Source organism: Mchenga conophoros, linkage group LG10 (assembly GCF_057382185.1).
Source record: "Mchenga conophoros isolate Kocher_MC1m ecotype Shallow Benthic linkage group LG10, M_conophoros_male_GT1.1, whole genome shotgun sequence".
NCBI lineage: Eukaryota > Metazoa > Chordata > Actinopteri > Cichliformes > Cichlidae > Mchenga > Mchenga conophoros.
This window is the reverse complement of record NC_140535.1, coordinates 10,585,897-10,613,599: the sequence shown is the minus strand read 5'-3', so window position 1 is coordinate 10,613,599 and position 27,703 is coordinate 10,585,897. Positions and strand designations below refer to the sequence as shown.

At 39.1% G+C, this 27,703-nt stretch overlaps 1 protein-coding gene across 1 annotated transcript in view; it reads left to right on the top strand.

The window, feature by feature from the left end:
* pcdh1a (protocadherin 1a) overlaps window positions 1–27,703 on the top strand; it is a 112,216-nt gene that overhangs the window by 63,538 nt on the left and 20,975 nt on the right. The window contains exon 4 of the mRNA XM_085288512.1: window positions 19,045–19,264. Within this exon, the coding sequence (XP_085144638.1) occupies window positions 19,045–19,264 (220 nt within the window). The remainder of the gene's footprint in view (window positions 1–19,044; window positions 19,265–27,703) is intronic.

Here is a 27,703-nt window from a genome sequence, read left to right as displayed (position 1 = left end):
CTGTTTGTAAGGCGAGGAAAACTGTCCAGTTTTTTAAACAGGGCATTCTCTACTACTTCGGGTGTAGCATAACACTCCTCCAGCCTATCCCATGACAACTGGAAGGCAGCTTTGGGGTTAGTGGTATAAACAGCCCTGATTCTTTTAACATGCTCTGAGGACTCTTTACCGAGCCACTTGACTAGGAGATCTAACTGCTGGCTGTATGTAAGATCAATGCCTCCAGTTGCATTTAAGAATGAAGACTGCCATGCTCTAAAATTTTCAGGGGTGTCATCAAACTTAAAGAGCCCTGTTGTGATTAACTCTCTGCGTGCAAGGAACCTAGCAAAGTCAGCCATAGGTGCATCACTATTGTGAGGAGCATGGTGACTGTTCGGCTCGACATACTCTCTTGGTGGGTCAAAAGTTTCCTCCTCTACGTACATTTTTGAGAGTACAGGTGGAGAGGAGGTTGGTTTCCTTGGAGTGAATGATGGCGCCTTTGCTGTCAGTTTGACTTGAGGTGTTCCTTCTTCAGCCGGATGTGACTTTAGCTGGGTTTGATGTTGCACGTACTCCATAGTTCTCTGTCTGATAACTTGTGGTGGGACTGAACTTTTTAAACTTTCTCCTTTTTCTTGTTCAACAGCTGCGGCAGCTTCTAGAACCTCTGCTTTTGCCGTAGCAGCTGCAGCTTTTTTCTCTATCTCTAACATCTGTAAATCCATTTCCAGATTTGCTTGCTGCTTTTTAATTTCCAATTGTCTCTTACTGTACAAGGCTTTGGCGTTTGTAGCTTCAGCAGAAGCTCTTGCAAAGATGGCTGCTTCCAATACACTGGACCTTGAGGACAACTTGGAAGATGAGCGCTTGGAGCCAGAGTGTTTGGATCGGGAGCTAGCCTCTGATGGTGCTTTGTCTCCTGAGTTAGCCATTTCTTCTGCCTTCTCCCCGTGGGCATCCATCGCTGTGGCATAAACTTTATCTTCCACCAACTGCTGACCTGGCTTTTCACTGTACTGTTATCGCTACGTGTTGGATACACTGTGTATGTTAACGCAGGTCAACAGCAAGCCAAACTCAATTTTCATGAGCCAGGAAACTGAGCGTCTTGCTCCTTTATTACAGTCTTCTCGACGGCTTACAATCTTTTACACTGTGGCTTGAATAGCTCGATGAAAGTGCTGAGTGAAACTAAAAAATAAACCAGAAAATAAAATATCCTTTAGCTCTTTGACATTGTGAAATAAATGCACAAAAGAAATAGTTAGTGACAGAAAACATGTATCAAAGTTAGTCTTAGCTGCTAAGTAATGATAAACAATAGTTTTAACAATCCTCTGATATGCAAATTAGATCGCTAGCATCATTGCTATGTTTTAATAGACCATGCTCTAAGCAAAATCCGCTTCTGGGATAAGGCTAATTCCTGGCACAAACACATTTACAAAACGATCTCTAAATCAGCTCTTATAAACATATAAAACAACCAGAACATGTAATAAACTTACAGCCATTGCTTTCGATGGTGTATATAAAGATTCAGGCCACAGGAGATGAAGTTTAAACACAAATAGGCAGGTTTTCTGTACAATGCTTTTCCCAACTGACTGCAGCGTCTGCTTCCCACAATGCATTGCGAACACAGATTACTCCTTCAAAATAAGATACAGAAAAACTAATGCTGACTGTATAGAACATATTTTTAACTAAATGACTCTCTTTTTTAACATAAATTACCACAGATGAAATATGACATTTTATCAATAAATTATTATGAACCATTTTTTTTAATCTTTTACTTGGGACAGAACATATATAAATATATATATATATACATATATATATATATATATATATATATATATATATAAAATAGGCCTTTGACTTTACTCCATTCCATGTCTTTCTGTTAAAGTATTGCCTTTAAATTCTGTTTGCCTTTAATTCAGTTTTGTTTAGCACCACAGCTCTTTGAGATTGAATTGGAAACTTGCCCTAGGGACATTTATTTAGATGAAAAATACAGCTACAGTTGACCATTACAGGGCTCTGAACCCACAGCCAATCACACACAGATACTGCAATTTGCAATGCTGCCAGGGCTCCTGCTCAGCAACATTATAGTTTATGACCAGATGTGATCTGACCAAATTTGGGGCCAATTCCAGACATTTATGTAAAATTTGGGTTCCTTTTTGCTCAGAGGGGTAGTTTTAAAGTTATTTAAGTGACAGGAAGCAGTTTGTGAAATTAAATGGTTGTTGCTCCTTATGTATGGACACTGCTTGTGGTGTACCCAGGGGTCAGTTTTGGGCCCATTTTTTTTTTTACTTATACATCAATGACATTTGTAAAGTGTCAAAGTATTAAAAATGGTACTCTTTGCTGACTATACAAACTGCTCTGGTCATGATCTGCACCATTTACTGGATGAAATGACTAATAAAATAAGTAAAGTGACGTTCTAGCTTGATAAAAACAAATTATCGTTGAATTTTAATAAAACTAAAATAATGGTATTTGGAAATAGTAGTTTACTGTATGTACAAATGCTAAGATTCAAATAAATGATGTTGATATTGAAAGAGTCAGTGAAAATACATTTCTGGGGGTAATAATAGATGAAAAACTTAACTGGAGAGCTCACATAAGATATATTCATTTCAAAGTATCAAGAAGCATTGCAATCCTAAAAGAAGGTATTAAATGAGATATTACTTTATATTCTCCACTGTTCACTGGTTTCACTATATTTAAGCTATTGGCAAAGGTCTGGGGCAATAACTATAAAAGTACATTACATTCACTTTTTGCTCTTCAAAAAAAGCAGTTTGAATCATCCACAATGCAGGTTATAGGGATCATACAAACTCAATATTCTTGCAATCTGAAATATTGAAAATTGCTGATCTAATGAGATTTCAAACTCCACAAATTCTGTTCAAAGCAAAAAATAATGAACTACCAATTAATATTCAGAGTAGGTTGTTTGTTTGTTTTTTGTTTTGTTTGTTTTTTTTGTAAGAGGAGGAAGCTGTAATTTAAGGGGTTTTTATAACTTCAAAGCTGTGAAGGCACATACCAGAAGAAAGCTTTTGTGTTTCTGTGGATGCAGTGAAGCTCTGGAACAGCTTGAAGATGGAGTTAAAGCAGTGTTCAACCATAAAGCAGTTCAAAAAGGGTTATAAAGATATGATCTTCATGAAATATGCAGAAATTCAGTGAATGTCTCTGTTTAGCACATTTTATGATGTGATGTATATATTATATCAGAAATAGGTTCCTTATTATTACTGCATTATATCAGTAAGGAAGCTGACTAAATATTGACCAATGACTTATGACAAAGGATTGGGATTAAATATGTGTGTGCTTCTTCCCACCTTCCTTTTTGATATGTAACTGAATCACAACAGTTGAAGCAATGTTGAAATGTATTAGCTTTATTTTGTAAAGCAATTTTCCATCTTTTTTCTTTGCTAAATGAACTTTGTGTATTTTTTACATAATCAAAATAAATTAACAAACAAACAGTATAAGTACGATAATTAAAAAAAAAACATACAGTCTTCAAATGTTTCCACATTTAGAAACCTTTTCAGAGTCATTGGATACAAATTCCAAGAAACACGTTTTCAAGAAAACACCAAGAAAGACAAAACGATTATGCCACCTCTCCTTCCTGCCGTAGCTGGCCAGTTTCCCGAAATAGCGTCTTATCCCTCCAAAGGGCAATACAGAAAAATAGGAAGGAAAACTACCATCTCCAGAACAAAATTAAACAGATTGAAGAAGAGAAACTTCAACTGAAGGAGAAGTGCAGACGAATGGAACCACAAAATAAACACCTGGAAGAAAGACAGCTATACCAGCCCGACATCAAAATTATTAATGAGGGCTGGGGAATAAAGTTTGGTCAAGCCCGAGAGCAGATTGTGTTCCTGATTAAAGAAAACAAGGAAAAGAGTGCTGAACTAAAATAAATGTCCGACTAGCTTCAAGACAGGAAAACTACTATTAAGAAGAAGCAATGGGATCTCCAATACATGGACCATAAGAATAAGGTGCTCCAAGGAAAGCTCGATGACGCTTTGGAAAAAACTAAAGAAATCCTCAAACAGATGGAAGAACAGGACATAAAGCAAAAAGACATGCAGTGCAAGCTCAAAGGCATTTAGGGAAAATACAAAATGCTGAAAGTTTGGATGAAACATGGCGCAAAAATAAAGAACCTTTAAGAGAAAGAGCAACAGCAAGAAAGACTGAAAGAAGAAAAACTTACTCTCCAGGACTTTGAGAGTAAAAAAAATCTAATTTTTCAAGAATTTTGTTGAATTGAAGGACAAAACTACTGAACTGGACGACAAAAAGGAAAAACTGGAAAAACAACGTTCACATATGGAGAAAATGATCAATCAAATGGCGAGAAACAGCTCAGAGCTCATTAAGGGGGTATTATTGTCCGTCAACAATTTGAAGCACGAACATACTGAAATGCAGGCGCAAAAGAAACAACAAGACAAAATACATGAAGACCTGCAGTGTATGCTCCAAAAAATCCAGAGAAGAACTCAGCAGTTAGAAGACATGCACAACGAAGTACAACAGAGAAATGCAGACCTGCACAAGGCAAAGTTAACACAGGAGGCAACATACAAAGAAGTGAAGAAAAGCTTGAAGAAAAACAAGTAACTTTAGAAGAAGTGGAACAAAGATGCAAGAAACTTGAGAAGCAAGACAGAGAAACAATCAGACAACAAACAAACAAGTTGAAAACTCTCATCCTGGAAAAAAAAAGTACTTCCACTTCCTCCACCTCTGTTCACCCCCAACCAGTCCCGGCAGTTGACTGCCCCCTCCTGAGCCTGGTTCTGCCCGTTTAAAGGCAATTGTTCCTCCCCACTGTCGCCCAGTGCTTGCTCAGAGGGGATTCTTGGGGGTTTCGCTCCTCTCTCTCCCCTTTTATTTTTTTTTTACCTCTTTTTACCTTGTTCCTCTATTTACTTGTTTAACTTTTTTTCAACTTATCTAACAAAATAATAAACCAACCTTAATTGATCCTTTGAGTATTTTTCATCTAATCTTTACAGGATTTTTACAAAACATTTTCAAACATTCAGACCTGTCTTTTATTTTCTTCTTGAAACCTCATCAATGGTGACCTAAAAACCTTGGAATGGTTTGAAACATTGAAATAGTTTCACCTGAAAGTGGCGAATCTATACGTGCGTTGTCATTTCCTGTTTGCCAGTTGTTTGTAAGTTGCTGTGTCTTGCTTTCACATCCACTTAGTGTCATTGCCTCATTGGAAACTTGATCAATATGGAAAAAGGAATAGACATTGAACTGGAGAGTTATTAATTCACATTTATAACTTGGCAAAACCAAGGTGGAGGAAGAGTGGCCTTGAATATGGAAAAAAAAAACCCTGAAATTTAATGTGGTGGATAAGATGATGATAGCAATTGAATAAGGTACTGTAATGTATAACAGTTGAAATGTTTAAAGAGTAAAAAAGTAATCATTAGCGTTATATACAGAGCTCCAGGTAGTAGTAGACTGGATAAAGAAAGAGCTCACAAAAAAACTTTCATTTGTGGAGATCTCAATAATCATTTGCTAAACCCCCATGAAATAAAAATCACTGAGGAATTTAGTAACACAATGTACTGTTTGAACCTATTCCCTAACATTACTAGACCTACCAGGATCACATTATTATTGTGCAGCTCTCATAGACACCATTATTACAAATGACATTGTACGTGTGATTAACGACATCAGTGACCATCTCCCAATTTTTACAGTCTACGATAGGAATTACAAGATTAATAAAGTGGACAGTAAATAAGAGCACAGACGAGTAAGAACAGAGGAATGAATAAATGCATTTAAAACATTTTTAATGAAACAGAAGTGGGGTGAAATATATCAGAAACAAGACATTAATGGCACGTATGATGAATTCCTTAGAATATTTATATTATTGTGTAATACAAACCTTCCAAAAAAGCAATATAGTAGGAAACATAAATATATGGACTGTCCATGGATAAGAAAAGGTCTTCAAGTAAAAAGAAAAATGCACTATACAGAGATTTCTTAAGAAAGAGAACTGAAGATGCTGAAATGACATACAAAAGATATAAAAATAAGTTAATAAATATACTAAGCTATAGTAAAAAAGAATACTATAAGGACCAATTAGATAATGTAGAAATAATATTAAAAGATTATGGGAAATACTGAACAGTGTTATAAAACATGGGGGGTCTAGACTGAACAACTATCTGATGTATTTCATTGATAAAATAAAGAATATATTATGGATGTTGTGGCATTTTTTTGTAACTACTGGACCAAATTTAGCAAGAACAATCACTGATCCTGGGTAAGCACAGGAAAAACTGGATACACTGATGAATACACTTATTGAATGTTTCTCACAGCCGTTGATGAAAATGAAGTTTCTGAAATTTGACTTGAAATTGTCAAAAAATGTAAAAAGCTGAAATCTTTGGATTGTAATGATATTGATATGATAGTGGTTAAAATAGACATTGAGACTATTTTAAACCAATTTACATACATCTGTAATTTATCGTTTCAAACTGGTCTATTTCCAGACAGAATTTATTTATTACCAAGATATGCCGAGCTGCAAATAGTGCAGGCATCTATCATTTATCTACTTAAAAGCGATCCCTGCTGCTTACTTTCCCGCATGCTCTCCTGGCTTCCAAGTTAGCCACAATATAGTCACTTTAATACAACAGCTCTTGGCTAAATGCAAAATTAGTGGTCGTTAGAGGAAATTACTCAGGTTGCAAGTGCACTTCAAGAGTGTAGATGTCTGGGTCCAAGAAAACGGACAGTCTTACTGAGCTTAATCACTCAAAGAGAACCTGATTAAAGTTTAAATCTAAATAGTCAGAGCAGTCAGTGTGACCATGAGAACTTCACATGAGGGAAATAAAACAATATGTTTAAGTTATATAACACTTTCTTATGGTGTATTGGATAATAAAACACAAACAATGGACAAATGAATAAAGGCACATTTGAGATCACAAGCTCGTGACTCATTAAACAGATATTTCGAAACAAAAGATTACAATGTGGAAGAAAATTAAATATAAAACATACAAGATTTTGAAAAAAAAATCATGGCAAGCTAGAGCTTCTGGACTCTCTTTACATCTCTACGTTTCACTCTTGTCTTTTCTGCACTGTGCCCTGTGTTTTAACCTGTCCGCTTGTTTTGGGTTTTTCATCCTTTATGAGCATTTTTTTCCCAGTGCATAGTAGCATTTTCCTTGCAAAAGCGCAACACTAAACGCTGCCTTCATTATATTTCCTATTAGCTCAATCATATTGCCATATAATATTAGCATATTTAATCTCTGAAGTTTAAGACAATGAGTGTGTCAGACAACACCATCTAAACCCTAAACCAATCAAAATTTTTATCCCGTGCCCTTCCCAATTAAGTTTCAACACTGATCCTTTCTCTGGCTTCCCCAAAGCTAATCCCCCCCGTCTCCAAATCTGACACCAAAGAATATTCCACTTGTGCTTTCCCATTCCATCATCTTATGGCATTATGTCAGAAAAATACTAATTAACCAAATATAATATGCATTATAAACTCGGTCTGTGTGATAGTCAGAACTTGCAGTTCAAAGCTTTGACTGTGATTTTTATATATCAGTATTAACGTTAATATTAAACCCACCCAAAGTTAAAGAAATAGTTTGCCATGTGACTTGAATTACAAATAAAGGGATTGTTTGAATATTTGATTAACCAACATCATACTTAATGAGTTCCTTGAATTCTTCAAAAGGTACTTTTTTTTGTCTGTCCAACTTTTTATGCAGTTGCTTGCTGGTCCTACATTAAAGTAACACATATAGCCCTTTTCCAGTAACACCTACTTGGCTCATCTCGACTCGGTTTTGGTCATTTTTCATTGGAATCGAGTACCATATAAGTTGCGTGGCAAAGCAACCGAAAGTCTCATAAGGTCATTTTGTATGCGACATAAACGGCACAACAAAGGATTATTTCAAGGCAATGGTATGCCTGCTGCTCAGAGTATAGCTTTATGCACTGGCCATGCCGCACATGAAAAGGAGACCTGATACTGCTATAGTACATGTTCCAGTCTGAGCAGCAATAACCCTCCTAGGAGTGGGCAAAACTCTGCCTGCTGACTGTCTAATGCTCAGCTGAAAGATCTGCTCAACAAAGATGGTACCTTTACTCCTGAAACATAGACAGGAAGGCAGTAGCTGTTTGTTACTCCGCTAACATGCCAACATCCTATAATTGTCTTTTGTGTCTGATGACTCAGGATCTCATCTATGCTTTATGCAGATGATGTGGCTCTGCTGGATCCTTTGAGGGATATCTTCCAGCTTGCACTTGGGCCACTCACAGTTGAGCTGATAGGATGAGAATGAGCACCTACAAATCTGACGCTGTGGTTCTCAGCCAGGAAAAGGGTAGAGTGCCCACTTGAGGTCAGGGAAGAGTTAGTGGCCCACTCACAGAAGAGCTTCACATCTAAAGTAGCCAGCTGAGGTGGTACACGCAGTTGATCAGCATGCCCCTGAGCTTCTTCTAGAGTATCTGGGGATCTTGTTCATGAGTGACTGGAAAGTGGAGGGGGAAGATGACTGATGGATTGGTGCAGCAACTACAGTAATGTGGACTCTGTACCAGTCTGCTGTGATGGAGAGAGAGCTGACCCAGCAGCTGTCGATTTACAGGTCGGTCTATGTTCTACCCCTCACGTATGGTAACAAGCTCTGGGTAGTGATTGAAAAAAAAATGAGATTGTGGATATGAGCAGAAATGAGCTTCCTGCGAAGCGTGTCTGGGCTCTCCCTTAGAAATAGGGTGAGGAGCTCAGTCATTTGGGAAGGACTCACAGAAGAACTGCTATGCCTTCACATCCAAAGTAGCCAGTTGAGGTGGTACAGGCAGTTGATCAGAATGCCCCTGGGCTTCTTCTAGGTGAGGTGTTTTGGGCATGTCCTAGGAGATGAGGAGGCCCCGGGGCAAATCCAGGACATACTGGATCTTTGGGCTGGCTAGTTCTGTCTTTATTTCAGTGATTTTATACATAGAAATGATGCAGATTCATTTCATCTGGCCGATTTTATTATTTAAATGATGGTAACGCCATTGCTGTTTTGTGCTAGATACAAGAGTATTCTCTTGAAAAGGAGAGAGGACGAGCTCTACGGGGGTTGTTTAGTACATCATGGTAGCACAAAGCATTCACAAGGTATTGTTGTTTGAATACAGACAGAAAAATCAGCTCTGCCCAGATTTTACCATGTGAGCATCACATTTTCATAACTCCTCAACCATTTTGGTGTATGAGAGAAAATTCAAATAGTGCGCGAAAGATGATTTTTTTTTAAATTTTACATTCAAAATGACAAACTAACTCCAGGCATCCTGTATAGTACCTAGGAGATAAAGGATAAGTAACAATATGGAGCATACTTGGGATGAAAGTTGCAAATTGTATTAAAGACAAGTATAGATTTCAATTGGATAAAATTATCAACCTAATTGTAAAACTGCAAAAAAATAATATTCATGAAAAACCTTTTTTTTTTTTGCACCAGGCTAGGGACCTGTCCAGTGTGCACCCCACCTCTCACCCTACGGTAGCTGGGATAGGCTCCAGTCCTCCCTGAATTGGAATGAGAAGGAAATTAATGGATGTTAGATAATTAAAAGATTAATAATTCTTAAAGATATTAGGTTTTGCTATTATCATTATTTTTATTATTGCTAGTGGTGGTGGTATTTTGTTATTATGATTACTTCCTACGGTAGTTTAGTCTTGAGGGTCCAGCTGGCAGTTCCTCTGTGTAAAATATATTGGTAAGATGAAGGTTAATATTGAATATAATAGTCAAATGTGCTGGTATTGTACAGTAATATCATTTTATCTGTAACTGTGGCTTAGTGGAAAAGTCAAGTTTTAATTTTTTGGACCATCTTTATGCAGTTTAGGGTCTATGCTCACATAAGAAACCCCAACACATACACAATGCGTGTATTTATTTATAGACTGCAATAAACCGGCGCAGAGCATCTATACATGTGCCGTGTGGAGAGGAGTTCAACAACTTATTCTCTACTGCTCTCCTCTTCCCGTCAGAACAAATGACTGCACCACCAGAGCAGTCTTAGCATGCACCAGAATTACCAAATGAGTGCAAGCAGGGGCAAGACTTTTGTTCCTAGTTTCACAAGAAAAGATGACTTTTTAAAACTGACTTGTTTATCAGCATTTTGCATCTTTCATGTCGCTAAATGGTTGTAATTAACTTCAAATAAGGTCAGAGATGGTGGGAGGTTTGTATTTGTGTGTATTAATGTTAGCTGTGGCACTTGGACAAGATCATTGCTGGATGATGGCGTGCGGCTGACAGCAGCGAAGCTACCAGAATCAGGTTTGTAGGTTCACTTGAAATGTGTTCAGTAGTAAGAAGTGTTCTTGTAATGGGAAAAAAAAAGACATCCATAGCTCATTGTGGGACAGAGAGGCTGACGGAGATCTTTTTGTCGAAGGGTGATGCATTCACACCAGCACTCCCACATCCTGTCATATGGAATGGCATGAACAGTCAGATTTGTCATTAGATGTGGCAGCTATATTCACACTTGGTGGGTCCTGCTGCAGTAATACTTGGTTTTACTGTGACAACATTATGGTATTTCAAGGCCAGTGCTCCCATTGAAATGTAATTCTGTGTTGAATTAAAAAAAAGAAAGAAAGAAAAGAAACTACTAGAGAATAGGCAGCAGCACAGACAGTGAAGAATGCAAATCCAGTCTTGCCTATCAAGACCATTACGGTCTATGTGATTGTTTTTTAATGCATTCACTGAGCTTTCTTCCCCCCCTCTCCACTTACAGTATGCGAACAAAAGGACTTCTGGTCTTTAACCACTCCTCACCCCCACCCATACCCTGTCTGATCACTTCATCCTCCACCCAAACCCATGCTGACTCCTCTGCACTCTCCCTCCCCCCCCTCCCTGCCTCATGCTTATGTTCTTCCCTCCCCCTCTCTAGCGTGTCCCCTAGTTTTCTGGTAGCTGTGTCTCTTTGATAATCCAAGACTCTTTGAAGACTCCAATTCCACGCTGCTTGCCTCGGAGCTATTGCACCTACAAAAACAACTGTGTGTGTGTGGGTGTGTGTGAGTGTGTGTGTGAAGAGAGACAGAAAGAGAGAGGAAGAGAGCAAGAGAGAGCAGTAGATGGGATGAGAATGGAGGACATAATGGAGGAATAGAAAATAAAAACAGTTCCATATGCATTTGCTTTGCAACTGCTTCTGTCTTTATGGTTTTATGCTTGCTGCATACACTGAGAGGTGCACTTCTTCATTGTCATATTTGTTGGTGCAGCTCATTTTTTCTGTGCCTTCAGAGGCAGCAGCTCATTGATTCCTGCATACACGCCCAAAATGCCAGAGCCAGGATGTACTCACAAACACGGTAACAAAATGAAAATTCTTGGTCCCGCACCAGGAGAGCTCTCCCGGGCTATCAATGATGCACGTTCTGTAGCTAATGGTACACTTAGAATCAGGCGCGCATATACGGCAGGCTTACTGTGAACCACCCCGAACACCACTTCACCAAAATTAGAAGTTTGTCCTGTTGGATCGCAACAGGAAATGACTTTTTCTGCTTCTGTCAGATGCTGCTGAGAGGTAATTAGAGAAAATTAGTTGGCTTTACTTAAAATGCCACAGTGATCAAAATAAATCATTACTAAAACATTTCTCTTCTATCCACTTCCCCCTCCACTTTGTATTACTGTCTTCTCCTCTTACCTTCCGCTAAGTGTGGCTGCTCTCTCTGACTCGTCTCCATTTCTTCATTGTTTCAGTCTCAGTCTTTAGTGCTTCTTTTTCCATCTTAGTCTCCAACCCTCCCTTTTTGTCTCTGTCATTCTGCCTCTCTTTGGCAGAGGAGCTTGCCATTGGGATTTAGAAGAAATTGAATTGAATTATGAAGGAATTTCTCCGCAGTACGATTGGCATCATTTCCTCCACACAATAGAACATCATTCTCATATCTCTCAGTGTGAGGGAATGAAAATAGGCCGTGCACCATTCTTTCTCTCATCCTTTTAAATTGAATTTTTCATATCACAGGGGCACTGAGACATCAGCCGTTTCCTTTAACATGGGCAGAAAACCCATTTCATAATATCAGAGAGACACATAACTGTGATTCAATAGGAAAAGTCTGGCTGCCAGCACCAGTACACACACGATATACCTCAACTCAGGATTGATAAACAGAGCCACATACTGTAGGTTTACTGCAGCTTGAAAAGTTGAGAGTATTCTAGTGGAGTATAATATTGCTGTTTGGCCTCACAGCCGGTTAAAAGCATGCCACAGTAAGGCAAGGCAAGGCAAGTTTATTTATATAGCACAATTCAACAACAAGGTGATTCAAAGTGCTTTACAGAGACATTAAAAAACAAAAACAATAAAAAGCATGATTTAAAATTGATTAAAAAAACAGTAGATAAAATCAGAACACTAGATAAAATCAGTAGTTAAAATATAAGTTTTGAAATTTAAGCTTAAAAGTGTGGATTTGGTGCTTTATTCAAATGCAGCTGAGAACAGTAAACTAAAGAATGTCCTTGTTTTTTTTCTCCGTCTCTCTTTTTGTGAAACATAGTCCACATTCTTTACCTTCTGAAGTCTCCTATTAAACCAGTTTACTTTTATTACAAGTGCTCCTTCTTGTTCCCTAATTATCTTTCCAAAAGCTATATTTTCCACTTTCGAATTGCACCCGAGATGCTATTAACCAGTAGTGATTGTGTTTAGTTCATTATTATCCCCATTCATGTGTCTTGTTCAAAGTTATGAAACTTGGGCTCTTGTTGTGCTCTGCTTCTCCAAGTGAAATTCTGAATATTCAGCATGTTTTTCTGGCCACAGTGACTCAGCTTGAACAATACCACTGTGTAATAAAAAATTTAAATGAAAACATTTGGCATCAAACTAACTGTGACAAATACAGTGTTAGCCATTGGACTTGGAAGCAATGAAGAGATTGAACTTTTTTGTTTTTTTTAGCATTGTTGCAATGTGGCAGTGAATTGTAGTGGCAAATTTTGATTCTTTTTCTTGCATTTGGCATATCTATTTTCATTGTTCTACACTGATTTAGTACAAGTTGCTGTCATCACTGGGATTAAATGAAAACTTGAGTGATTGTGTTTATCATAAATTCATTTTAAAAAAGACAATAAGGGACTATGAGCCAGACAGGTTTTAGCAAGCTTACAGAGTAGTATAAATAGAGGTAGTAGTCAGATGCAGAATTTTGAAACCACTTTGGTTTCAAATTCAGACTTTGATGTGGCTTATATTAAATGCTAGTCTCAGGCTAAATCTTAAATCTATATTTGGTAGGTTAGGTTAAATGGTGGTTCTAAACTGGCCGTAGGTGTGAATATAGAGTGAATGTTTGCCTGTCACTGAGCCCTGAGACAGACTAGCGATCTGTTCACGGTAAGACTCACTGTGACCCTGAACTGGATAGGTAGAAGAAAATGGATTAATTCCATATTGTATATAGGGCTGTGTGTTATGACCAAAATCTCATATCCCAGTATAAGTCATCCCATATCCCAATAACAATACATCATGACATAGTGCATACACAAGTTTAGAAAATGTGTAAAATAGTGTATTTTTTGTAACATTTTAAATGACATGCTCAAAAAAGAATCATACATGTTCATATGTGATTATTTTTATCTTTTTATTTAGAATGTCAGCTCAAATCATTAATTTAAAATGTTAAAATATTAATTCATAATAAACAAAACAGTTTAAAAAAAATGATTACAAGCCCAACATAAATGATTTTTATATAAGCACTCTTTTGTGCTTGTCATTTGTAAAACTCTGTCCATACTCTCTGTCTAATAGTTCTTGTGTAGGTGGTAGAAGAGGTTCGTGGTGTTTGAGCCTGTTGTCATGACTGGCAGAATACAGTTTTCTGGTTTGTATCAGATTTTCACAGTCAAACCACATCCATGCTACAGAGGTAGAACTTCATTTAGGAACGAGCTCCTCGATTTGCCTTGTCTTGTCCGTTTCCTGTTCCGTCTCACCCTCACCAACCATGCTGTTATTCGCGTGTCCATCTGCATCCATGAGGTACCGTGTAAAATTGACATGGCATTTAAATGCTGAAATATATTGTCGTAAACAGTCGTGAGTGCATAATTTGGTCATCCAGTGTATATAGTCCTAACTGTATAAGTTTTGAAGCACATACAATTCAGTCAACAGCTTGATCGCCATATGTTTACTCATAGATGAATGAAAAGACAAATACAAACTTTGGAGGAGATGGGCATTCAAAAATTCAATGTACCTCACCTAAGATTCTTCCAGGAGTTTGCCTAAAAAGTGTCTGAGAGCATGAAGAATTTGCACATCTGCATAAGCACTAGCAGTGATGACCAGGGAAGCCTGGCTGAATGACAGGGCACCTGACAACATGGTGTTGGGTAGCCCTAGGACATCTACAGTAAACTGAGACCTCCAGCACAAGAGCACAGCAGTATTGGGGTCTGTGGTCCCACCAGGGAACAGTAGTGCAAATCAGCAGTAATATTAGAGATGATCTAAAATGCTATCCTTTTTGATAAAGCACAGCTGTACACCACCACAATGTCTTTCTACTCTTCCATTCAAGCTGCAGGCACCTACATTATTATTATTTTATTTCAAAACCAATCCTTGGGACAAACTGTCCACGCTATTCCAATATAACCATTGACGATAACCCATTTGCGTCAGTTGCTATGGAAACGGCATAGGCGTAAATACATTCACAAACTGGTAGTGCCTTTTCCCAATGCAGACACAAAACAGCAGGCCACAAGCTGGGTGAATAATGGAGATGTATTCTCTCACTCTTCACACTGTAGCAATATCTAGTCACAGTGCACAAGTCTTCGATCACGCCAGAAAACCTTAGTGACAGTCCGCACCGAGCTAGCAGTTCTCTGGGTGTGACGTCACTGCTGTCTGTCAAATACAAAGTGATGTAAAGGATCATTTGAAAGCCAGTTTTTAAATCAGATAGCAACCCGCTCGGGAATTTGGATTAAATCTGATTTGAAAAATGAAATATTTGTTCTGATATCTCAGTCTGCCAAAAATTTAATATGGGCTGCCAGTTTAAACATAACCTAAAATGCACTCTTGAGTTCAGACCAGCAGGCTTCTCTTCCCTTAACCTCACACTCAAGATTTAACTCACATAAATCATCACTTGTGATTATCTGCGCCAGACTATTTCACTCCTTATCAGTTCGAACGTAACCAGTTCTTGTTTCAGGCATCACATAATGTTGTGTTATTCCGTTGATTTGATATTTTGATGTATTTAGATGAAAGTCTGGTCCTTGCAATTCAACTTAATAGATTTGTCCCCACTGTGTTATATGTTTGCTTCTACAAACCAATGAAAGGGTGAGATAAAGAGAAGGTGCAGTCCTCATTAATTTTTTTAATTAGTTGAATAGATAGTAAATTAAAATAAGTAGTTCCAGCTTGCATAACAACTTCAGATGCAAGCACATAAAAAGTCTTTCGAAAATAGCCTTTTTTTTCCTTTTCTGTGACAATCCTTATTTATTTGCCACTTTGTCACACATTTTTTCAAAATATTTAGATGGTAAAAGTTCAAATCACATGACCATTCTAGCATTCATTCAGTTCAATTCAGTTTTATTTATATAGCTTCAGATCACAAGAGCAATCACCTCAAGGCACTTTATATCGTAAGGTAAAGATCCTACAATATCACAGAAAAAGCCCCAATAATCAGATGGAAGGAAAAACTCCATATTTTGTCAAGGGACTCACAGTTATTCACAGTCACAGTCAGTTTACCTGTGGACAATTCCCTGGCTTTTATTTTGAAAGTTCATTTGCTGCTAATGAGACAGCTCATGTCTGTTTTGTGGTTTCCTGCCATTTAGCTCACTGTTGCTCATATTTAGTAGCAACTCCATGCAGAGAAGAACAAGGAGTGCAGTCTTCAGCTATAGTCCAAGGCCTTACAGTCAGGTCATATATGCACTGAAAAGGCTATTAATCTGTTATGTGTTTATCACAAAGCACTTGGTTATTATGGTATTTGCAAAGGAGCACTGTATGAATGTATAATTAAATAGCCTATTTAAGAAAGCACACGGCAGCCTGCTCTCACAAGAGTGGAACATGGTCATGTCAGCAAACTGTAAAGAAATTAAGAAATAACATCATCATCTTACTAGTAATCAGCATGTACGTTCAGCTAAAACTCATTCAGTTATAACCATGTTTAGCTCGAAATTGTTCTGTGACAGCCTGACTAAGAATGCCGGGGGGGGGCAGTTAAGCAGTGGACAATTGCTGTTTATGTAAAAATGTATCTTGGTCCTCTTATAAAGACAGAATCATGCAATATCTTTCCATCTGCTTTGGGACTACATTATTATGAACAAGGCCATTTTAGCAAAATCTAAATAGGGTTATGAATTCTAGATGTCATCATAAATGTCCCGTCCCTCATTCTCAGCCCTGTAGCTTCTTACTCCTACAACAATGCCCAAACAATCGTACTCTCCCGCCTCCAGTCTCCCAGAATCTAATCCTTCTGCTTGTCCCCTCTAGCCAAAGCGCCGCCCGTGTCTGCCTGACCAACTCCCCACTCCTGCTCAGCCTCCCCTTCCATCCTTCCGTCTTGCCGCATCCCTGCAGCCCCCAAGGCCTGGCAAAGGATTTTTGTTCTGACTAAAAGGGGAATCTATTTCCCATCTCTGCAGTCTTTGCTGGACGTGTAAGCAAGAATCCATATTTGAACAACTAAACGCCCCCTCACTTTAAACATATAAGGAGCCGAAGAGATGACCAATCGGATTTTAAGAATGCACCACTGGAATATATAGTTTGTCTAGTCATGTTTGTAAAATACCATAGAAGTGAAAATCCTTAGCAGCCAGGGTGATGGAGGAGTCTCTATTTTGAATTTGTGTGTGTTTGTCATGTGTGGGATCTTTCCACGATTCATACTAGTAATATTTTCAGAACTGAATTAGATCAGCTGAAGTTTGAGTGGTATAATAAACAGCGTGTTCTTGCTTTGTATGTTTAATTTCAAATGAAGCTTAAAAATATTTTATGTGTCTATGTACAATCAAAGAGCACATTTAATAGAACCCAAACACCCCCTAACTCCACCCCCACCCTCCCAGCACCTTTTCTTCATTTGTTTACACTATATCTGAAACAAAAAAGACATAGAAGTCTTTTTTATGTTTCTTATGTATATAATAATATACATAAATCTATAGAATCCAAGATGAGACTATAATTTATTGATGTAGTGTTGTTGTAGCTTTCTTGAGAGGGAAAAAGAGAAAAAATAACTACGAGGCACCAGCGAACTCACATAGTCATTATTCAGATAAAAGTCGAGATGCATCAGTGCACTGAGAAAAAACAGTATGATGGGTTGGGATGATGGAGAGATGAACAGGTTTCTGGAAACATTTTGGAGCCCGCTAACATGCTGTTGATAGCACTTACCTAAGCCCTAAAAGCATTTCTCAATATCTGGTGTGTGTATGTACTAAAAGCTGATGGTTCGAATGATTTCTAGCATGGATTTGTTTGCCAGAAAAGTGGTTGAACGGTAGAAAGCGCAGACCCGTGGTATTGATCGGGGCTGACTCGTGCAGCACTGGCAGGCCTGTTCTGCTGTATCAGTGCTTTCCTGACTTTTACGAGAGGTGCTCATGTGTGGGGGTGGGGGACGATTGCATGTGCACTGCAAGGAGTCATCTTTCTGTTGTGGATCGGTGGGTAGGTAGCCATTAGTAAACTGATCTTTGGAAGAGGAAATTTAATGGTCTCCTAACTCTATTTACAAGCCATTCAATTTGATAAAGGGTGTGATCTCAAATGATTTATCATTTGTTGCTCTGCTCCTCTTCAAGCTATCAGTATTTTCATTCATTCATTTACTTTTTACAATCTTTCATCAAATCTTATCAGCATAAACCACTGAAAGCAAATTTAATGAAATATTCTAATGCTGGCAAATTGATGTGTGTCACAAACTTTATTTGCAGTGCCCTTTTTGTTGTTAGCCTTATTTAGATCTTCTTTGGATTCCTTTTTAGTTAGATTGTGGAAATATTGTCTAGCTTTCCACTCAGTTAAACATCAAAAGCTGGGGAAAGAGAAATATTAAAATATGGAGATAGAAAGTAGCTCACTGGGGCTACTGATTAGTGTACCAATCATTGTCATCAGAATTCATTTGGCAGTGGCAGATTTAGAAAATGAAACTTTTGTCTGACTAATAATGACAGTGACAGCAATAATCGTACATATCGCGGTTACAATTTCTATGACACCATGAGACGTTTGTTTAAAATGTTTACTTTCATGTCCATGGATATCAAGGAAAATCAAACTTTGACAGTTTGCACTACAAGGATGCAAAAACGAAAGAGAATTGGCACTTATTTGTTGCAAACTAATTTCAATCACTTTCCATAAACAGTCAGAATATTTAAATGCATGCCCCCCATTCACACTTTGATGCATCTATTAATCTACTGTAGAATATATTGGAATGTTGTGGTAGTTAATTCATTTCTGTTCCTTGTTATTGAAGTCCATCTTCACTCCTTTCATATAATTCTGACCTATTCAATCTTCAGAATAATAATAGACCAAAAAACGATTTAATATTTAAAGGTCTTTAATATTTAATACTATTTTCTGACTTTTTATTAGTGAACTTTATATGGCCAGCACAATCTACAGAATAATTCTAAATGGATGTGTTTTGAGCTGTGAATGTAACTGTGCAGACCAAAAAGGAAACAAAAAGAAAAAAACGGGTTATAGGGGGTTAAAAAAAAAAGTGTCTTTATACTGAACAAATTCATTTGTTTTCTCTCTGTGTTTTAGCATCCCCATCGGCGAGTGACCTTTTCCACCACCAACCCTGTGCAGGACCTGCAGGATGCCTCTCAGCACAGCTACTATGACAGCGGCCTGGAGGAATCTGAGACTCCAAGCAGCAAGTCATCGTCTGGTCCTCGCATTGGACCCCTGACCCTGCCTGAGGACCACTATGAGAGAACCACTCCAGATGGCAGTATTGGAGAGACTGAACACCCAGAAAATGGTACACTGACAAGCCTCTTTATTCTGGCATATTCTTTATGAATATGCATTTGAATGTTGATGGCTCTAACGGGCTTTGGTTGAGACATGCATTATGTAGAAGGTTTGTTTGTGCTCCCTGGCCATTTCAGCCCAAAAATGTTGTGGCACGCTTGACGTTGACTTGCTGTGGTTGTTGATGACTGTGTGGAAATGTTATTGGTTTTTGAGCAGATCTGTGCTGCGTGGGTGCGTGTGTATGTGTGTGTGGGGAGTGTACCAAGGCTGGAGTAAGCAGTGTCTCCATCCCCCTCATCAGCAGGTCCTCTGTCAGACATCCTTAATGACCCTCTCTCACAAGTGTGCTAATTAAAAAGCCCAACTAATGAAGCATTTGCCCTCTAAATAAATCTGAACCTTGACATCTGTGCAGACTACACTATGTTTACTCATAGCAGTTCCTTGCTCCTAGTCGGACATGAGTTACACAGCAGCTAAGGCGTGCAGGTGCCATAATTTCTTGGTTTAATAATCAATCCACCAGCAGAACACTGACGGCCTCACTATTAGGTTTATATTGCAAAGAACACCCCCCAAAACAAACAAACAAACAAACAAACAAACAAACAAAAAGACTTATAGCTAAGCCATAGCTGCAAATCTGTGAGCAGTGCATCAAAATAACAATTTTGCTGCCTTACGCTGCCAAACACAATCCATTACATGTCTATGATAAGTGATACATATGGTGCATTTCCAATTATTGTAGCATTTTGTGTTGCAGTGCTGCCCGGTCTTACACTTGTAAATTCTGATATTTCACTTCTGACCTACAACACCTCGCCCTCCTGCTTGCATTTCTAGAATGTTAACTTTCTTCATTAATGTGGTCTTATCTCAAAAGCAGTGAGGGCTCAGCTCTGTTAGCATATAGATTTTAAAGGTAGACCTTTGACTGCCCCATAAAAGACAAATGCATCATTGAGGACTTGATGAATTGCTGATCAACACTGACAGTTAAGGTGTCACACTGTGGGTGAAACAGACCCAGATGCATCTTTTGTCAGTGCAAGTATACATCACGGTTGGAAAAAGATTAAGTGATGAGAGGGGGGAAAAAAAGGAAGACTATTTCAGTCTCAAGCATTCCCAAGTTACAAAACATTGCAGGATCAAAGGCTAAAATGTGTCACTGTCACCTGAAAGCAGCAGATGATAAAGTTCCATTTTTAGTAAAGCGTCTTGCATTGTGATGCATTGCCTCTTCTTGTGCTGGGTCACATTAGTTAGTTTATTCATCTCTGCTGCAAATGTTGGTGTCAATTAGTGACATTGGAATTCAAGACTGGAGTAGTGGTTGTGCAAAAAAGGACAAGTCTCCCAAATGTTGCACTTCCTTCTGCCTCTACACAGGTCTAAGTTTACTAAACATCAGATTAAGTCAGCCCATATACAGTCTCGCTCTTGCGGGATCAGGAGCCAGCAGTCAACTAACACATTTCTATCTTGCCCACATAATTATGTTATGGGATATGTATGATTTCTTTTTTAGATTGTTGTGGCTTTGTTGCATTTTTGCCATCTGGAAAACACATGTTTTTGTGATGTTGCCTTTGTTCTCAGCAGCAAGGGAGCAAGATGGCAAGTGAAGACAGAGCAGTTAAAGAATGGAAAGGTGGCACAGGATGGGGACAACGTTAGATTGTGACAGGGTGTAGGGAATCTCTGACAAGGATGCAAAGCCCACAGGATGAACACATAGGACAGGGAGATGCGAAGATGAACTGCTAACCAAGGAAAGACCTAATTAAAATGTGATTTCCACTCCAGGGAGATAACAGGGAGCCTACATAAAATGAAAGATTAGACAGAAAAATCAAATGAGACAGAGGAATTCCTCCCAAGCTTCACCTGAATAGTGACATGAAGTCTTTTTTAAGCATTTTGAGTGACAGGCTGTACTGGTACAGAGCTTTATTCATTGCAGTAAAGATGACTGACAGGCAAAAAATGGGGAGGTGAGGACGATGTGTCACTCCATTTAAGTTGGATAAAACGCAATATATGAACCCCAGACTGTCAGCCTTTGCATCACCGGGCTTGGAAAATATCGACATGGATGTGTGTTTTGTTATACAAGTTGAACTCTGACACTGGCGAATCTACATTTTTACAAACTTTGTAGTTCAGTAGTCCATTTCAGTTTGGGAATTCAGTGAAATTCTGATTGTAGTCAGGTTTTTCATTCCTATAATAAACTGGAAATACAGAATCACTTTTATTACTAATAAAATTACACATAGAAAAATTACTATTATGCTTGTCGCTATTAATTTTAACACTGCTATTAAAGCTGTAAATAATTTATGAGGTAAGTATATTAGCTTTTCGGTTTATCTATAATTAGTGGTACTTTTTTATTGATTGATTGATTGATTAAATGCTTGCGAGTTAACCAAGACTTGTTGCTTTTAGGCTGATTTTTTAATTCCCTTATCACTAAAACATAATTTAATATGGTGCTGAAATAAAATAATAATAATGTAGGTGCCTGCAGCTTGAATGGAAGAGTAGAAAGACATTGTGGTGGTGTACAGCTGTGCTTTATCAAAAAGGATAGCATTTTAGATCATCTCTAATATTACTGCTGATTTGCACTACTGTTCCCTGGTGGGACCACAGACCCCAATACTGCTGTGCTCTTGTGCTGGAGGTCTCAGTTTACTGTAGATGTCCTAGGGCTACCCAACACCATGTTGTCAGGTGCCCTGTCATTCAGCCAGGCTTCCCTGGTCATCACTGCTAGTGCTTATGCAGATGTGCAAATTCTTCATGCTCTCAGACACTTTTTAGGCAAACTCCTGGAAGAATCTTAGGTGAGGTACATTGAATTTTTGAATGCCCATCTCCTCCAAAGTTTGTATTTGTCTTTTCATTCATCTATGAGTAAACATATGGCGATCAAGCTGTTGACTGAATTGTATGTGCTTCAAAACTTATACAGTTAGGACTATATACACTGGATGACCAAATTATGCACTCACGACTGTTTACGACAATATATTTCAGCATTTAAATGCCATGTCAATTTTACACGGTACCTCATGGATGCAGATGGACACGCGAATAACAGCATGGTTGGTGAGGGTGAGACGGAACAGGAAACGGACAAGACAAGGCAAATCGAGGAGCTCGTTCCTAAATGAAGTTCTACCTCTGTAGCATGGATGTGGTTTGACTGTGAAAATCTGATACAAACCAGAAAACTGTATTCTGCCAGTCATGACAACAGGCTCAAACACCACGAACCTCTTCTACCACCTACACAAGAACTATTAGACAGAGAGTATGGACAGAGTTTTACAAATGACAAGCACAAAAGAGTGCTTATATAAAAATCATTTATGTTGGGCTTGTAATCATTTTTTTCACACCCTTCTATTGTGTTGGCACCCAACTAATGATCTCTAAACCAATCCTGCTAGTTTCTATGTATATTCCCATGCTGCAGTCCCAAATTTGTTCCCTAAAATAAATCATTTACCTTTGACTGACAATTTCCATCATCTTAAACAGAATTTTAACACATTCCCTCTGACAGAAGCACAATATCATCTGCATATGGCAAAATGGCAAGAATTAAATTGTCAAATGTGTACTTACAGTTTCTTACTTTCAAGAGCCTAATCTGGTTAACAGCAATGGGAGTAGTGCTGGGTGATATGAAGATATATATCGTGTGGGCGATAGAAAAGTGTCTATCGTGCCATTTGTCTTCTATTGTTTCGAACCTAATTTTATAAATGATTACATAAAAAATATCATTAAATAGCTTGTGGCAAATATATTAGTGTTGTATTCTCACTATACATACTCTTAACTTTAGCAAGAGAAAATAAATTATGAAAAATGATATTTTTCGGAAAGAAACTCCATCTTGTGGTTTTGCGACATGATGCTGCTTTATGTGCACCCGGATTTGCGACATGCTTTACGGTAACTCAAAACCATGGATGTGCGACAGTTTGCATTTTCATGCCCGGACATGCAACAGGCAGAGACAGCTACACAGGCAGCCCAAGAAAAAGCACTTTTACCGAAAAGAGGGGGTACGTCTATGATTTGGTTACATTTTGGGTTCAACAGCACCAACATGGAGCAGAAGACGCCCATTTGCAAGCTATGCTATAAAACTATTCCTGCACTCAATGGCAACACAACAAATCTATCACCTATAGAAGGTCCACAAAAAAGAACACTCAAGAATCTATTAATCTAGTGCTGGGCCAAAGTAGAGAAGGATGTTTGCAGTGTCGTGCATTATGCCTTGATGATTGACCTATGGACAAGCAGAGATATGCAGCCCTAAATGAGCGTAACCATCCATTTCATTAACAAAGACTGGACCCTCCCCGCTCGCTGTTTACAGACCGCGTACTTTCCAGATGACCGCAGGTCAGGTGGTATATCGTGATATATATCGTTATCGTGATATAAATAATTATAATAATAATAATAAAACTTTATTTATAAAGCACACTTAAAAGCAAGGGTATGCCAAGGTGCTTAACAAGTAACATCGAAAATAAAAGGAAGATAATATGAAAAGGACCAAAGCAGATCCCATAATTCATATCGTGATAAATATTCTTTCCATATCGCCCAGCACTAAATGGGAGTACTGAGTAATCAGTTTGTACATGGGGAACATAACAGCTGCATAGCCATGTAATACTTAAGAAGAAAAAAAAATCTAAAAGAGGTGTCTGTGTAAATACAATCAAAAGCCTTTTGAAAGTTAAAATGAACAAAAGAAAAAAAATTTCCCTGTCTGCTAAGATTCTTGCAGACTAAAGTAATATGACCTTGGTTTACTGGGCTGAGTAGCTCAAAGGAAAGTGTGTATGTAGTCTGTAACAGCTTCGCTCAAGTGGGCATAAACATATTCCGTTATGATTCTTGGCTTTGGTATTAAGAGTTCATTCAAAGTAGAGTAATAAAAAATTCCGCTATATGACATCTATGCTGTCTGATCTGCAGAAATTAATTTCTGGAGTTCCTCCCCCCCCATGCCTTAGCAGCTGCTCCCTCCTCCCACTTTTTCTTATTCTTGTCTCCCGGCTGTGTTAGAGTGCACTCCATTTCAGTTTACCCATGTGCATTTTCCACTCTTACGTTCACAGTGTAGCATGCACATTGCTCAACTGTTAATCTAATCAGAAATGAGCACATGCATCCAATGTCCATTGGATGCATGTGCTCATGTGGGGGGCATGGGTGGGTGCGCATGTGCACCTGAATACAGTACATGGATGTATTTGTTTGCAGTGGCGGGTGTTGCATCGTGCTCTAAATCTCTAAATCATTTTGATTACAGTGCTATTTTACTTTAATAGACTCTCATCATAATCACTGAGCTCTGTAATTCCATTTAAATTGATTGCTTCAGACAGCATGAAAACTGCTTATCTTGTATGTCTGGTTGCTGTCAAGATGCATGATTTGTCATCCACAGTGAAATCACAGATAGACTGACGACTGGTCTCTGTTTGTCCCATCTGTCCATCCACTCTATATCAGACATTACTGATTAGATTTTGATTAGTGGTAATGTCAGAGTGATTTACAGTATTTATTACTGATTGGCTCAAAAAGAAAATGCATCGTTTTGGGGATTTGATAAATAAACAGACATCAGTATCAAAAAACTCTCAGTTATACGAGATAGCATCAGGCATCTTTAATCATCTTTAATCCTGAGTTCACTTGATTTAATTTAAAGTGTTTTTTCTTCAGTTGCTTTCAATCACTTATACTATAAGGAGAAAAAACATGAATGACTGGAGTTTTTGTTCATTTTTGCCAACATTAGCTTAAGCAAAACAAATATATTGTGTTTCAGCTGGAGTCACATAATACAACCTATAAAAAAGGCTCACCTATCCCAGACCTCTGAGTAATAAGTCTCAGGACCTACGATAAGCCCTCCTCTCTTTTTGGGACACTGGTTTGACCATCAGTCCCACCTTGTTCACTCCAGCCTAGACAATAATCACTCTTCCAGGGATCAGTGGATGGGGATCTTGGCTGTGATATGAGGGCTAGCACAGACATAGGTAGATTGCAGACAGGTACTTACATGCGCACCCCCCCCCCCCCCCCACACACACACACACACACACAAACCCAATTGACCACAGATGGAGGAATTTTGATGTGGCCGCTTGCCCAGCATGAGGTCTCCCCGTGTCTTCCTCTGTGCGGACTCACTGCCATATGGGCTATTGAGAAGGTTGAGATAAAATGGGAAGAATGGCATTTGCATGATAATAAGGTTCTTTAGAAATGCTGTCTGATTTTCCCTGCCTTAGATCTCACAGATAATGCATGAAGCGTCATATATTTGTTCCGTTTGAACTGTTGTCATGGGGCTTTCCTTTGCTTTCCTCTGCTTGCCATATCAGTATCACACAGGCAACACTACTGTTTTTGCTAGTCTTCACTCAGGACATTGAAACACACACACACACACACACATATAAATGTTAGGGGTCGATATTGAACCGTTCGATACAGTACTTTCGGTTCGGTACGCATATGTATCAAACAATACAAAATTTTTAATTTATTTTATCAACTTTCCTTCTGACGATGCTGTCTGTGTTGAGCGCTCAGTGGATCAGCGCTCGACAGTGCAGCCTAGGTGGAGTAGTCGAACGCAGATTCACTGAGCACAGGGCAAGCTAGCGAGACAGAAGTTAAGCTCTCCTTGCAACATGGCAAATTGAACCTCCCCCACCCTAATTCAGATCTGGCGTTTGGAACTATTTTGGTTTTCATGTGAAGCATGATCCTGAAGGTAAGCGCATCATGGACAAAAGTAAAACAGTATGTCAGATGTGCCACGCAATGCTCAATTACATTGGTGGGAACTAGTGGTTAGCGCAGTTAGCTCGTTAACGTGTTGGCCGTCCAGTCCCACGCACGGGGTGATCCGCGGTAACTCGTTAACGGAGATTTGCCGTGTTGTGGCGTTAACGTCATTTCTCGGCTTGAGTGAACGCTGGCGCGTCTGGCTGCCGCTACTCACCGGTTCATTTTTCGATTATTTGGATTTATTTGGATTAATTGGATTATTTGGATTCAGATTTGAATGAACAGGGACATTCACACTCAGGACCAGATCGATCTCTGCCAGGGATTGAATTGCAACGCTTGTCCTCAACTTCTGTTATTTCAGCTGAATGTGTTCTCACGTCTTCTTCTCAGTGAGCAGCACTAGCTTAACTGTTTGAGCTATTTTAGCCTACCTGTTCGTTGCTCCGGCCGGCTCGACTCCTTTTCCTCCACACAATCGAAGATGCGGACCAAGATGTTCCTGAGCTGGTCGGCACTATTTTGGATTCTCCTGACGCTCGTCTACCATCCTACAGCTGGACTGTTCCGCTATATCCTGCGCCTTCGCGGGCAGCTATCGCTCCCGTCGCCGGCGGAGCTCCACTACCACCCGGGCATCACTTTCCAGCCTCGCTGGAGATACATCCATCGTGGGTCCCGCAGGATTTTCCATAACTCCAATGGAACTAAATCGTTCTGGTCTGCTACTCGCCGCCCTCGCAGGAACCCTGATCGGGCTGTCAACCATCGATCTCTAGCCCACCTGCCTAGGGCGCCCACCGCGATTAGCAAAAAAGAAGATACTCCACTCAACTTCGGTCTTCTAAACATTCATTCATTGACAAGTAAGGGACCTCTCATCCAAGACCTCCTATCTGACCGTAAGTTTGACTTTTTCTGCTTAACTGAAACCTGGCAACAACCTGATGACTTTTCTCAGCTAAACGAATCTGCTCCTCTGGGGTTTGTTTACTTTTCTAAACCCCGCTGCTCAGGTCGTGGGGGTGGTCTCGCGATCCTTTTTCGCCAGCACTTGAAAGTCCTGCCAGTTAATGTTGATACCTTTAGTTCTCTAGAGGTCCTTGCATGTGAGCTGACTGGACCCATTCCCACTATCATAGCTACTGTATACCGCCCCCCCAAACCTAACCCTGTCTTCCTCAGTGACTTTGCTAATCTACTAACCCATCTTTCATCTCTATCCCCAAATGTGATCTTGGTGGGAGATTTCAACATTCACATGGACAATAATGACCTTCTGCTCACCAGAGACTTTTCCTCCTGTCTCGAAGGCTCTGAATTTAAACAATTTATCGACTTTCCCACTCACTCTAAAGGACACACCCTGGACTTGGTCTGCTGTTCTGGTCTTACTCCCTCGAATCTTTCTGCTACTGAAATCCCCATAACTGACCACTTCCTCCTTTCATTTAACCTCACTCTCTGCTGCTCTTCTACCAAGCCAACCCGTCTCATCTCGTTCCGCAACATCAAGAACATTGATATGGACATTCTCACTACCAGTTTGGACAATGTTCAGATTCTGGACTTCTATTCTACTCCT